We start from the raw sequence: 14,843 nt of genomic DNA on the forward strand, positions 1-14,843 counted from the left end.
TTTTTCACAAGATTAAAAAAATATTAATTGATATTGACTGATGCAAATCAAAATATACAACATACGACAATCAAAAGTGTTGTTTCGTGATCAGTATTATACTATAACTGCAAGTTTACAATGTAGGAAGGTACGTAAACAAACATGATTATTTTTCTACTCGTACTTGCCACAAAGACTGACGAACGGATAAGAATACCTTCCTGAGAAAACATTCATCCCTCTCGACGAACAACTTTCTTCGCAAACTCTATCGCTGTAGTCTCTGTTCTTCACGCAACGTTTGAATTCTTAATGCGTGCAAACGCACAGGTGAGCTCAGATTGAATTTACTTCACGATCAACTTTATCTTTTATCTTCGATTTTCAGTCGTGATTCATGAGGTGAATTAAAACCTTAAGAAACTTTCAACATGTGTTTATAAAAATATTAGCGCGCTTTCTTATTGTCGTATTCTTGTTTCACATCTAATAAACGAAAAAGATAAAAATCTAAACAAAAATAAAGATTAAATGATGAAAAAAACACTGACATCTTTATATGTACGTTCTAAACACAAATCTAATTAAGAATTTTAGAGAAAATTTGAGAATTATGCAAAAAAATTGCGTACATTTCAATATATATCAAAGCATAATCCAGTATTTTTAATTAAATTTTAACATTAGATATATTTACATATTATTATATACATGTACATATTTTAAGAACCAATGATACGTTTCAAGTATTAGATAATGTGATGTAAGTACGTACATCACATTATGTACACTTTATCATTTTATTATCCTGCGTATCGTAGAAGTTATTTTTATATTGTAACAAAGACAATACCACATCTATAAAGCAGGAAAAAACAAAGTTATAACTTTGCTAGTTGCTCTACGGGTAGAGAAAGTTGGTAGATAAAAATACATATCAAGAGAAGCAATCTCTCTGAGATCATTGGGTGATTTTACTTTGAAACTTCATCGAGCCTATTCAAGAATTCCGAACGCACGTTATTATCTATTCATTTGACATGACAGTCAATTGTTCGTAGCGCAAGCGCATTTACGTACCGAGTTATCCTCTGGACTGGTAGGCAGCTCGCTGCCATCAGTGATGAAGAAATACGCGTCCAGTTGTTACGCACGTTTTGCATCACGTAGGACAAAACCGATACGTCTCGAAGTCGTACTTTATAAAAATGCACGATAGACTCAGGCTAGAAATGTACCCAAATAAAAATTACGAGAACGACATAAAATACACTACACAATTAAATCGCGTCATTTGCAACCTATTAGGTATCTGGCCGGATATAGAAACCTCGTTTCTTAAAAATTTCAAGAACGTCTCGCTGATATTGAGCTGCATTTTCCTTCTCATTACCGAGTTAATTCCAACAATCCTGTATGTAGTGTACATAGAGAAACGATTCCGCATCAGAATGATACTCATACCATCCATAATGTTCACGACTTCAGCGGTTATCAAGTACTTCAGCCTGATGCTTAACAAGAACCAAGTGGGAAACTGTCTGACGCAAGTGAAGGACGATTGGCGAAATGTCGTAAGTGCGAGCGCACGTCGTTCTATGATTAACAAAGCCAGGACTGCAAGGCATTTGATCGTTCTCTGCTGCATATTCATGTATTCTGCCGGCTTTTATTTTCGTACGATAGTGCCGCTATACAAGGGAAAATCCGTCACCGATCAGAATATCACTATCAGGCATTTACCATGCGCAAGTTATTTTATTCTGTTCAATGGGCAGATCAGTCCCGCGTACGAAATCATATTCTTTATGCAGTTCGCCTCTGGATTTATCAAATACACCATCACGGTGGCGATCTGTAGCCTCGCCGCTCTTTTCGTTATGCATGTATGCGGACAGCTGGAAATATTGATGGCACTAATAGAAAATCTGGTAAATGAAACGGACGAAAAGAATTTGGACAGGATGCTGGGTATGGCCGTGGAACATCAAATCAAGATGCGGAAGTAAGTTTTTTTCCATCTATTTCAGTTATATTTAGCTATATTTAATTCATTTATTCAACTATATGTATGTCCATATGTGTTATGTCCAATGGTGATGGTTTAAGATCAACACTGTAGTTTTGCATTATTTATATTGTTTATTTTTCACTTTGACTTGTTATTACAAGTTTGTAAATATGTAATTGTTGTTATGTATAAGACTTTCGTTTAAACGGCAGTACTACTCGGTAGCGATCGACGTTGTAGCGATCGACGTTGCCTAGAGGTGTAAGTCCCTCTAGGGAACCCTAAGTCACGACGTATGATATGACAATTGTGAAAGGCTCGGATACTATCGTGACTTTTAACGGAATGAGAGCGGGAAGGTTTCCGACCACCTCATTTATAGTTTTCGACTTCCTGAGCTTGTGTCCCGATTGGTCTCGATTTCTAAAATTCTTGTCTCTATTGAATAATGTGGATCTTTAGATTTCAAACGTGGCAAATGAATGCCAGGCGGCTATGACAGACAGCTGCCACGAGCTCAGGTTTGGAAACGCCGATATTCTTTTAATGATAGTCGTTTACAACTTGGTGTTTTAACAATTTTGACTTCGGTGTCGCGGTGTCCGAATGATGTGCTTAAGAGGATACCACATGTGTCAACAAGAAATAAGTATCCGAAGCCTTTCTAATGTCTGATATTTTCCTTTTCTTTGTGTTTGAGCTTAATCGTACAGTCTGGTCCGATTGTATTCTATTCTTTTATGTGAATGCATGTATGTGTCCGCATATGTGTATGTATGCGTCGTGCACGACTTACCGCATCTGCGGATCGTATATGTAACAGCATGTATTTATTCTTATTAGTTATATCAAGATGAACGTCTACAAAACGAATTGACTTTCGTAATTAATACACCATATCAATATGCGGTCTTTATTTACTTTATTATTAAGTTCCTTTTTCTTTTAATATGGTAGATAAAGATTTTCTAACGTAAATTTATGCGCGTTTCTTTATAGTTTCTTACGATTGGTGCAGAGCACTTTGGAACATACCAGCTTGTTAGAAATAACGGGATGTACGATATTTATATGTCTTCTAGGACACAGTATTATCACGGTGCGCATAAATAATTATGCAGTCGTAACAGCTCACGCAGTTTTTGTGTTTAAAAATAGATTTTCGTACTTGAAATATACGTTATTCTGCACATATACGCGAGATTGATAAATAGAATTATCATATATACTAATAATTATAATATGTATAATTATAATATACATATAATCATAATTATTTTATAGGAATGGGAAAATCAAAATGTTGTATCTATGTGCTCCTACGTTATTCTGCTCACGTCAATGAGCTTCAACATTTATATCTTTTGTTTTATCGGTGAACAACTTTCCATAGAGGTATCGTATTACATTTTTATCTTAGATAAAATTGTTATAATGAGATTAATAATAATCAGTAAATTAGAATATTTATCAGACATTTTTCTTTCTTATTTTTATTTTATGCCTACTTGTTAATAAAATTTAGGGAGAGAAATTAGCAGTTACAGTGTGTACGTTGGCCTGGTACCGTTTTCCAAATGCGAAAGCACGAGAACTGATATTGGTCATAGCCATGTCGATTGTCCCAACAAAACTTAAAGCTGGGAAGTTCTTCGAACTCTCCATTAGAACTTTCGGTGATGTAAGTAACGGGTATTTTCGTAAGTAAAATATGAATAACAAACATGTATATTACATTTTGACAGGTCGTTAAGATGGCTGTGACATATCTTAATTTTATTCGGAAATCGATGGAGTAATAATGTAACGTTTTGCAAAAATATCTGTATCTCTTTGGTAGAGATAGAGATCTAGTAGAAACATTAATTATTAGCACACATATTAATATAAGAATAAAAGTATTGAACTAAAGAAATGTGACAAAAATTTATCCTAATTTAAGCACACTTGAGAAAAATGACATAATTTGCGAACGTCAAACATCTTTTCAATTTTGATTAGATTTTTATCTCATCGTTGAATGATAAAAAAATATAATGTTTTACATCTATAATCTTATAAATAGTAATCAGATAATTTTTAGTTAGAATATTTTTTCATAAACATCATGTCATTTATATATGAGGCATTCCACGTGAAAGGGATCCACCTAAAAATGAACTGTTTGGCATGCTTTTAAGTGATAATGAAAACATGTTAGTGGACATATTGTATAAGGTTGATGAGAGAAAAATAAGTATTATATGCTTCGCATCAAAGATATTGAAGTTTATCGTTTAAATTAAAAAAAAAAATTTTCTTTTTTTAACTTTTGTAGCCAAAATTAAAACAATTTTAGAGACATGATTTTTTTTAGGATTTTGTCCATGCTTTCAGATAAAAATGCCAATATTAGTGAGAAAAATTTAATAGTATTGGAAACATTAATTTATTAGTTTCAAATAAAGAAATGAACAATTACATCAATTTTTAAAAATCTGAAAAAATTCTCAAAAATACTTCAGTACATGTAAATTACCGTACCATAAAGCAAATTTTGGGATTGCAATAAAATCCTCTCAAAAACAAATATTTTTTCCAGTACAAAATTATAATTTTACTCAAAAGCTAAATAATATCAATTTTTATTGGTCAATTATTTAATATACGTAAATAATATATTTTTAACAAATAATTTTAAAATAAAAAATCGTTGTGAAGTCTTTGCGTTTTATTGCGAAATAAATAAAGCTAAAGAATATAAAACGGGAAGACTTCACAACTATTTTTTATTTTAAAGTTATTTGTTAAAAATATATTATTTACGTATATTAAATAATTAACCAATAAAAATAAATATTATCTAGATTTTGGATGAAATTATATTAGAAAAAATATTAGTTTTTGAGAAGTCCCACTGCCATCCCAAAATTTGCTTTAAGGTACAATATTCTACATGTATTAAAGTATTTTTAAGAATTTTTTCAAATTTTGAAAAATAGATATAATTAACTGGACCCCTTTCACGTGGATTACTTCATATATAAATTTTGTTAAAAATATGCCTGCTATTTGCAAACACAGTAATTATGATTTACTGAGAACAAGTCGGAATAAAAAACACAAACAATTGAACATATTTTTTAGGTCGTGAAAACAGCTGGAGCATATTTTAACATGCTCCAAAATGTAGTTGAATTAATATTTAACTTTTAATACAGATAAAAATATAACGTAAGTTGTACTCATTATATCATGTTATATAAATCAGTTATATGAGTCGAATACAAGATCTTAACGCAATGTAAATATAATGCACTAAAGTTATTTGAATATATATATTTTATTATATTTTATTGAACAATTTATGCCATTAACGTGTTCTTTTATTTCTAATAACAATAAAAGGCATACCTGTTATTTTTTCACGAGATTAAAAAATATTAACTGATATTAACTGATGCATATCAGATTATACAACAAACGACATTCAAAACTGTTGTTTCGTGATCAGTATATATTGTAACCGCAAGTTTACAATGTAGGAAGACACAAAGATAAACATGATCGCTTTCCTAGTTGTCACAAAGACTGACGAATGGATAAGAATACCTTCCTTGGAAAACAATTGTTCCTCTCGACGAACAACTTTCCTCGCAAACTTTATCGCTGTTGTCTTTGTTCTTCACGCAACGTTTGAATTCATAACGCGTGCAAACGCACAGGTGAGCTCGGGTTGAGTTTACTTCGCGATCAACTTTTTCTTTTAACTTCGATTTTCAGTCGTGATTTATGACGTGAATTAAAACCTTAAGGTTTACAATCAAAATGTGCTTATAAAAATATTAGAGCGTTTTCTTATCATCTTATTTTTCTTTCACATCTAATAAAAGGTAAAGATAAAATAATAAAGAAGTACGTTGAAAAAAATAATAAAGAAGTACATTTTATACGCACGTTCTAAATACAAATCTAATTCAAAATTGTATAGATTATGAAAAGAACTGCTTACATTTTAATGTACGTCAAAGTATAATCCAGTATTTTAATTAAAATTTTAACATTAGATATATTATTATATACACGTACATATTTTAAGAAACAATGATACATACGTTTCAAGTATAAGTTAATCTGATGTAAATACGTACATCACATCGTGAACACTTTATAATTTTAGCCTGCGTACCAAAGAAGTTATTTTTATATTGTAACTGAGAACAATATTACGTCTATCAAGCAGGAAGAAACAAAGTTATAACTTTGCTAGTTGCTCTACGGTTAGAGAAGGTTGGTAGATAAAAATACATTTCAAGGAAAGCAATCCCTTCGCGATCATCAGATGATTTTACTTTTAAACTTCATCCATTTCGAGCCTACTCAAGAATTCCGAACGCACGTTATTATCTATTCATTTGACATGACAGTCAATTGTTCGTAGCGCAAGCGCATTTACGTACCGAGTTATCCTCTAGACTGGTAGGCAGCTCGCTGCCATCAGTGATGAAGAAATACGCGTCCAGTCGTTACGCACGTTTTGCATCACGTAGGACGAAATCGTTACATCACAAAGTCGTACTTCATAAAAATACGATAGACTCACGCTAGAAATGTATCCGAATAAAAATTACGAGAACGACATAAAATACACTACACAATTAAATCGCGTCATTTGCCGCCTATTAGGTATCTGGCCGGATACAGAACCCTCGTTTTTTAAAAATCTCAAGAGCGTCTCACTGATATTGAGCTGCTCCTTCCTCCTCGCTAGCGAGCTAATCCCAACAATCCTGTACGTAGTGTTCATAGAGAAACGATTCCGCGTCAGATTGAAGCTCATATCATCCATACTGTTCACGACAACGGCAGTTCTCAAGTACTTTACCCTGGTGCTTAGTAAGAACCAAGTGAGAAACTGTCTGACGCGAGTGAAGGACGATTGGCGAAATGTCGTAAGCGCGAGCGCTCGTCATTCTATGATTAACAAAGCCAGGACTGCAAAACGTTTGCTCATTCTCTGCGGCATATTCATGTATACTTCCGGTTTGTATTTTCGTACGATAGTGCCGCTGAGCAAGGGAAAATCAGTCACCGATCAGAACATCACGATCAAGCATTTACCATGCCCAAGTTATTTTGTTCTGTTCAATGGGCAGATCAGTCCCGCGTACGAAATCATATTCTTTATACAGTTCTTCTCTGGATTTATTAAATACACCATCACTGTGGCGATCTGTAGCCTTGCCGCTCTTTTCGTTATGCATGTATGCGGACAACTGGAAATATTGATGGCACTAATAGACAATCTGGTAAATAAAACGGAAGAAAGGGATTTAGACAGGATGCTGGCTATGACCGTAGAACATCAAATCAATATGCGGAAGTAAGTTTTACCCGTCTATCTCAATTATTATATATTTAGCTACATCTAATTCATTTATTTAACTGTATGTATTTATTTTTATTATTTGTATCAAGATGAGCGTCTATAAAATCAATTGACTTTCGTAATTAATACATCATGCTAATATGCGGTCCTTTTTGCTTTATTACTAAGTTCTTTTTCTTTTAATATGACAGGTAAAGATTTTCTAACGAGAATTTATGCGCGTCCCTTTATAGTTTCTTACGATTGGTGCAGAGCACTTTGGAACATACCAGCATGTTAGAAGTAACGGGATGTACGATAATTATATGTCTTCTAGGACACGATATTATCACGGTGCGCCTAAATAATTATGCAATCGTAACAGCTCACGCAGTTTTGTGTTTAAAATTAGACTTTTGTACTTGAAGTATACGTTATTCTGCATATACACGCGAGATTGATAAATAGAATTATCATATATATTATAATTATATTACATAAAATTATAATATATAATCATAATTATTTTATAGGAATGGGAAGATCAAAATGTTGTATCTATGTGCTCCTACATTATTCTGCTCACGTCAATTGGCTTTAATATTTATATATTTTGTTTTATCGGTGAACAACTTTCCGTAGAGGTATCGTATTACATATTTATTTTATTGTTAGATAAAATTCTCATAATGCGTTTTATAATAAGTAGTGGGAAAGAATATATATCAGATATTTTTCTTTCTGATTTTTATTTTATGCCTACTTGTTAATATAATTTAGGGAGAGAAATTAGCAATAACAGTATGTACGTTGGCTTGGTACCGTCTTCCGAATGAGAAAGCACGAGCACTGATATTAGTCATAGCTATGTCAATTGTCCCAACAAAACTTAAAGCTGGGAAGTTCTTTGATCTCTCCATTAGAACTTTCGGTGATGTAAGTAACGGGTACTTTTTAGTCAAATATTATAAACAAAAATGTGTACTACATTCTTTCAGGTCGTTAAGATGGCTGTGACATATCTTAATTTTATTCGGAAAATGATGGAATAATAATACGACGTTTTACAAAAATATCTGTATTTTTTGGTAGAGATAGAGATCTAATAGAAACATTAATTATTACCACACATATTAATATAAGAATAAAAGTATTGAACTAAAGAAATGTGACAAAAATTTATCCTAATTTAAGCACACTTGAGAAAAATGACATAATTTGCGAACGTCAAACATCTTTTCAATTTTGATTAGATTTTTATAACTTATGCTAATAAAACTAAGAGGAATTGGCATTAATATAAATTGCCATTAATATTTTTACATTGTGACTCCCCTGATCGTTTATATTCGTTATTTGATCATCATATACTTCATCTTCCACTATAAAATATTTCATTAAACGCAAACAATTGATTAACGTACCGTTAAAAGATCAATATGACATCTGCGATTTTCCTTCGTCATATTCACTATTTTTTTCGCAATGTTCTCGTACTTTCTAAAGCCGCTAGACTTCCCGTCGCGGTGCTCTCGTCCTCAACAACTTTTGCAATTTTCCTGCGATTTACGAGAGGGAAAGAAGATTGTGAATAAGAATCATTGCATCTACCATTAATCCTTCGCCTTTTCCGCTATTGTCAAAGACACAAGCGTACTGTCATTCAGATAAAATCGTACAGATTTTCGTACACTATACTCTTTCCACGTGGTGTCGTTTTAATAATCGCGATATTTAACATTAAAATTGCTGCGGGAAAATTTATGCGTTTACCTTTCAGTGGTTTCGGGGCTGTAAGTGCTTCACATTTCCACAGTGTTCACTTCAAATGTTAGAAAAAGCAAAATACAGAAAAAGCTATGATCTTTTAATCACTCGAAATAATAAATGTGTAATCTTTATATCTTATATTTTTTAATTTATATATTATTATCATATCGCATCCATTAAACAAATTATCACATATCAGCATAACAGATTTTTTTAACTGTGAGAGAAATGTTTGTGTATAAATTGCATAAATATTTTACTCACATTACGTTCTGCTCATGTAGTAATACGCAGTATAAGGTACACATAACTTATTCTTTCTGGTTCGTGAACTTTACAAAATCGTATAGTGCCACGCATCGCATGGCAATCCTTCTCTTCGCTCGTCAATATTGCATTTGTGCAACAATTTGACAGGTACAATTCCAACCCCTTTCGCGTAATATAGTATTATGCGCAGACGTTTTATGCACGCAAGCGCGCTACACACTCTGCTCTTACCGCAAGAGACTATTCATCAACACATACATCTGTCCAGTTCTGCTTGAACTTTTAGTCCCGCCTAACCATCTGTCAGCTAGTAACTCGAAATATACAAAAATTATTAACAAAATTAACGGAAATTTGTAATGTTCGAGAAAGGACAGTACAAACGCTAAATTTACCTTTCCAAAATTCAATAACGTGTTACATTTAAATTAAAGAAAAGAAACAAGTTAAATACAGCTAGTCATGAAACGTTCGTCAAAAACGAACAAAAACGAAAATGATTTCAATTACGCCGTACAAGTGACTCGCGTTATTTTAAGAGCGATCGGCGCGTGGCCGATTCCCAATTTTGCTTCCAACATGGAAAGAATCACAACCCGCTTACAAAACCTCATTTGCTACTTTTTATTCGCATTCATCATCATACCAGGTCTCCTACGGGTGTTCCTAAAAGAACACGAGTTCAAACGAAGAATTAGATTGCTTGCCCCTCTTCTGAATTGTGGGATGGGTTGGTTGAAATATAACTTGCTCGTGAATCACGCGAGGGAGATTAAGTCTTGCCTAAAACAGGCGCGACAGGATTGGAGCAACACAATCGATGAGGACAATCGTAAAATGATGCTTTCTACAGCGAAGATAGGCCGGAGATTCGCGATCTTTTCTGCCGCCTTCATGTACATCGGCGGACTGTCTTATCGCACTCTCGTGCCGCTGTCAAAGGGTCGTATGCTCACGCCGATGAATATCACGGTGAGAGCGCTAGCATGCCCGAGCTACTTCATCAAGTTCGACGGTGAAGTTTCGCCGGCGTACGAGATCGTCTTCACCCTGCAATTCTTCGCAGGACTGATCACCTACTCGGTAAGAGTAGGCGCGGCCGGATTGGCCGCATTTTTCATCATGCACGTTTGTGGACAACTGCGGATTATAATAGGAAAATTGCAGTATCTCAACAACATGCCAAATCTGAATGATCGAGCTGTCGGAATATTGTTGGCTGATATCGTAGAACATCAGATAAAAGTGAAAAGGTGAGTCTACAAAGAAAAAAGTTTTACCTAAATGTGAAACGTTTACATTTACGCTAATTATATTAAGTGCAAATAATTAAAAAATAAATTTTATATGATATAATAGAAATAGCATGTTATTATCGCAGCTATGATAATTTCTCTTTCTCTCTCTCTCTCTCATTATATCTACTTAAAAAATAGAAAAGAATATTTAAATTAATATTATAAATCAACTAAAATGATAACTTATTACAATTATTATATATAAGGCAAAAATGCTACATTATTATTTATTTATTTTGTCATTTTATTAAGTATTTCAATACAACATAATACTGAATAAATACTTATTACATCAAATAAAAAAATTATTCGTTTATAGTTTTCTAAAACAAGTAGAGGAAACCATGCGTTATGTATGGTTAGTGGAATTAATGGGCTCTGCTGTACTCTTGTGTCTTTCAGGATACTACATTATTATGGTAATAACAACAAATTTTTTTGCTAGGTTCTTATCCATGCACAATAATTTAATAATTGAACTAATTTTCGCATAGAAGTTAAAATTTGTAACATTTAAATTAAAAAAAGGCAAAATCAGTTATTGTTTCATAAGCTTTTTGCATTGCAATTGTGTTAATCTTATAGGAATGGGAGAATAATAATTCAACAGCCATGTTAACAATGTCTGTGATGCTTACATCCTTTACTTTTTCCATTTTTACCAATTGCTATGTCGGTCAACAATTAACAAATCAGGTAGCAAGTTGATGTTTACATTATACTTGCTGTGAAAATAAGAAACATTTTCATAAACATCATTAAAAAAATATATACTTAATTAATTATGATAGAGCCTCAAGCTTGGATTAATGACGACCACGATAAATTGGTATCATCTCCAGTACAAAAGAGCCCGTTCTTTAATCCTGATAATGGCAGTTTCTAATATTCCGGAGAAAATCTCGGCAGGCAGAATGATAGAAATGTCTCTACCTACATTTAGTAACGTAAGTATGGAAGTTCGTCTTATTTTTATTTATCAGTAATAAATGACCTGTTTGTTTCGTTATTCCATAGATCGTTAAAACATCGATGGCATACTTTAATATGCTTTTAAAATTCACATAATTTGGATGAAATAGTTATCATAATAATACAATACTCAAACATTAATCTGTTTAATTGACGCTAGCTTTGAAACAAAGGGACGAGATGGACAGCAATCAATACCTTTCTATTTATATCTTTTTATCTTAATTTTACCTTTTCATTAAGGTTAAGACTTTATAAAAAATCGCAGATCAAAGTAGCAAGTTTTGGCATATTTTATATTTACTTGAAACTAATTCTTAAGATTAGATACTATAAGTTATTAACTTAATCAACAATTAGTTCCAACGTAGTTCTGTTAGTTCAATATAACTCACGATCTATGACCTATGACCCGACAGAAGGCAGATCGCTTGTACTTTTTCTGTCCCGTGTGAATCGATCCTATCTTATAATTATCCTATCAGCAAAAAATTGCGCGCATGCAACCCTTCGTACCGAACTTTTAACTGCGCCGCGACAGAGCAATCGCGGTAGCAGAGATGATTCACGCAGACGCGAGAGCATGCATAATGTAAACTGACGGGTTTCGTTGTACTTTCATCGGTCAGTTGCAATCGTACTGCCGCACAAACAAGTGAGAGAGAGAAAGAATCGATTTTCTCTCCGGTTCATCTATATGTATGCCATGATTGAAAATGCGGGTCCACAAAATTCCAACTTCGAGGACGATATTAGATACACCGTGCAGGTGCATAGACTGATTCTGGGACTGATCGGTGTGTGGCCGTATTTGGAGAAACCTCGAAAATGGGCGAGATTTCTGAGGGGACTCCTCAGGACCATGTGCTGCTTCCTTCTCTCCTTCAACCTGATACCGTGGCTGTTGTACATGATCCTTATCATGGACACTTTCAAGGGTCGACTCAAGATGCTTGGCGCACTCTTCTTCTACATCATGGTACCTGCCATGTATTGCGCGCTGATGTTACGGGAAGATCGTATCAAGGAATGCATAAGACACGTGCAGGAGGATTGGCGAAATGTACGGAATGCAAACGATCGCAGAATCATGTTGGACAAGGCCAGAGCTGGACGTTTCATTCTCATCTCCACTACGCTGTTCCTATTAACCAGTGGCTTCACTTATCGTTTGATTAAGCCAATAATGAGCAGCAAGATCACAATCGGAAATGTGACCATTAGACCACTAGTGCAGGGCAACTACTATATTTTCTTCGATCCGCAGAAGAGCCCCGCTTACGAGATTGTATTTTCGATGCATTTGGTGACCGGTATCGTCGTTTATATCGTGACAACTAGTGTCTGCGGAATCACTGCGCTGTTCACCATGCACGCTTGCGGACAACTTAAGTTGTTGGCCGCTTGGCTGGAAAATTTGCCGAAAGAAGCTCAATGGTCGAAAGAATGCGCCGTTGCTCGAAGATTGGCGACGATTGTCATGCATCACGTGAGGATACGTAAGTAAGTAACTGAAATTTTTACACATTTCCCGTAAATTTTAAAAGTTCCTTTTTAGGTTTGCAATTTGATCATTTTTATTAAAGTACTAACAATTTTATTCGTGGTGTTATCTAGGACGTTCGATTATACATATATATATATATATATATATATATATATATATATATATATATATATATATATACATATATATATATATATATATGTATATATTAGTGTGTGTGTGGTGTGTGTGTGTGTATATATTAGTGTGTGTGTGTGTGTGTGTGTGTGTGTGTGTGTGTGTGTGTGTGTGTGTGTGTGTGTGTGTTATATATATATATATATCAAAATATTTTCTATTTATTAAATATTAAGTTCAGAAAAGTTTTGGATAATTTATCTCTTGGATTATTATACGATTAAAAATTTTAGCAAATATTGTGTTAATTTTAAAAAAGTCTTTAACATATAATGGTGGAGATTACAACAACAAATAATCACGAATTTTAGATTTTTACATCAAATACAAGGTGTCGTAGGAGAAATGTGTTTTATAGAATTTATTGGAAGCACTTTGATACTGTGTCTCTTAGGATATTACGTGGTGACGGTACGCAATAACATTTGTATTTATTGATACCATATATCTATTTTCAATACGACACGCAAATTTTTCGTAATTGATTTTAGTTTTTCAAATAAAACAATAACACGTTCTAGGGATGGGAACGAAACGATGCACTATCCTCTATGACGTATGCCATAATGCTCGTATCCTTTACCTTCAATATTTTTATATTATGTTATATTGGGGAAGTTTTAAATACTCAGGTAGGGTACGTAGATAACAGAAATGTGTAGGCATAGAAAAAAAATATTAACTGAAAAAGATTACTTGCAAATGGAATATAAAATAAAAAATAATAAGTGTATTCCAAAGAAATTGTTCAATTTTCATAATAAAATACTAATACCCATGCGTTTGTTGCACTTTGTATAACAGGGGAGTGAAGTAAACACAACTTGTTGTACGATCGATTGGTATTGCTTACCTAGTAAAGAAGCTCGTTATCTTATCCTAGTAATCGCCATGGCCAGATATCCTACGAAGCTCACGGCGGGTAAAGTGATCAATCTTAAAGTGATCAATCTTTCATACAGCAGTTTCAGCGCCGTAAGCAATTTTATCCAAACTTTTTCCTGCACTACAGCAATAAAAAAAAGTTTTCGCAATAAATATTATATGTGTATACACCTTTAACTTATAACATTTATCAAAATGATATTATGATACAAAATAATTATATACATTAATTTTATACGCAACTAACTCTCATTTAACTTTTAGGTTGTCAGGACAGCGATGGCGTATTTGAACCTGCTGCGGACGGTCACTGTGTAATTACGTCAAATATAAGAAAAGTTGTAATTCGAAATTTTCAATAGTATCCTTGCAAATTCAATTTCGTTTTTAGAAATTTTTTCCCGAAAAGTTTAATCTTTCCACTTATAAAAAATATAACTTCAATTATTATCTAAAGAAACTATAAATAAAATACATATGTATGGTTACAGAATAATATACATTAAACATCAAATTTTACAATCCGTGTCGCGCGTCGAACAATTCAAAACACAGTTCACTCTTTTTCTACGAGAGATATATTTCTCTTTACACCAGACTCGTCGCAAAGATCAAACTGCGCGT

General features: G+C 33.4%; 2 protein-coding genes across 2 annotated transcripts; both read left to right on the forward strand.

Moving 5' to 3' along the window:
• The first annotated feature begins 218 nt into the window (after positions 1-218).
• LOC105195325 lies at positions 219-8,644 on the forward strand. Its single transcript, XM_039449259.1, has 8 exons — positions 219-1,987; positions 2,993-3,092; positions 3,278-3,388; positions 3,519-3,697; positions 6,561-7,355; positions 7,595-7,694; positions 7,874-7,984; positions 8,121-8,644. Exons 1-8 carry the CDS (start codon positions 1,191-1,193, stop codon positions 8,355-8,357), a joined length of 2,430 nt encoding a protein of 809 aa, XP_039305193.1. The 5' UTR covers positions 219-1,190; the 3' UTR covers positions 8,358-8,644.
• A 1,186-nt stretch (positions 8,645-9,830) lies between these two features.
• Positions 9,831-14,712, forward strand: LOC105195326 (the record flags this gene model as incomplete). Its single annotated transcript, XM_011160701.3, has 9 exons — positions 9,831-10,633; positions 10,998-11,097; positions 11,264-11,374; positions 11,470-11,645; positions 12,377-13,153; positions 13,646-13,745; positions 13,856-13,966; positions 14,139-14,309; positions 14,484-14,712. Coding segments are annotated over 9 exons (2,403 nt in total), but the record flags the coding sequence as incomplete, so codon positions are not given.
• Between the last annotated feature and the right edge of the window lie 131 nt (positions 14,713-14,843).

This window comes from Solenopsis invicta, chromosome 5 (genome assembly GCF_016802725.1).
Source record: "Solenopsis invicta isolate M01_SB chromosome 5, UNIL_Sinv_3.0, whole genome shotgun sequence".
Lineage (NCBI taxonomy): Eukaryota > Metazoa > Arthropoda > Insecta > Hymenoptera > Formicidae > Solenopsis > Solenopsis invicta.

Coding starts and splice junctions, on each gene's coding strand:
- LOC105195325 (XM_039449259.1), top strand. CDS start 1,191: ATGCACGATAGACTCAGGCTAGAAATGTACCCAAATAAAAATTACGAG. Junction 1,988..2,992: donor CATCAAATCAAGATGCGGAA/GTAAGTTTTTTT, acceptor GTTTCTTTATAG/TTTCTTACGATTGGTGCAGA. Junction 3,093..3,277: donor TAGGACACAGTATTATCACG/GTGCGCATAAAT, acceptor ATTATTTTATAG/GAATGGGAAAATCAAAATGT.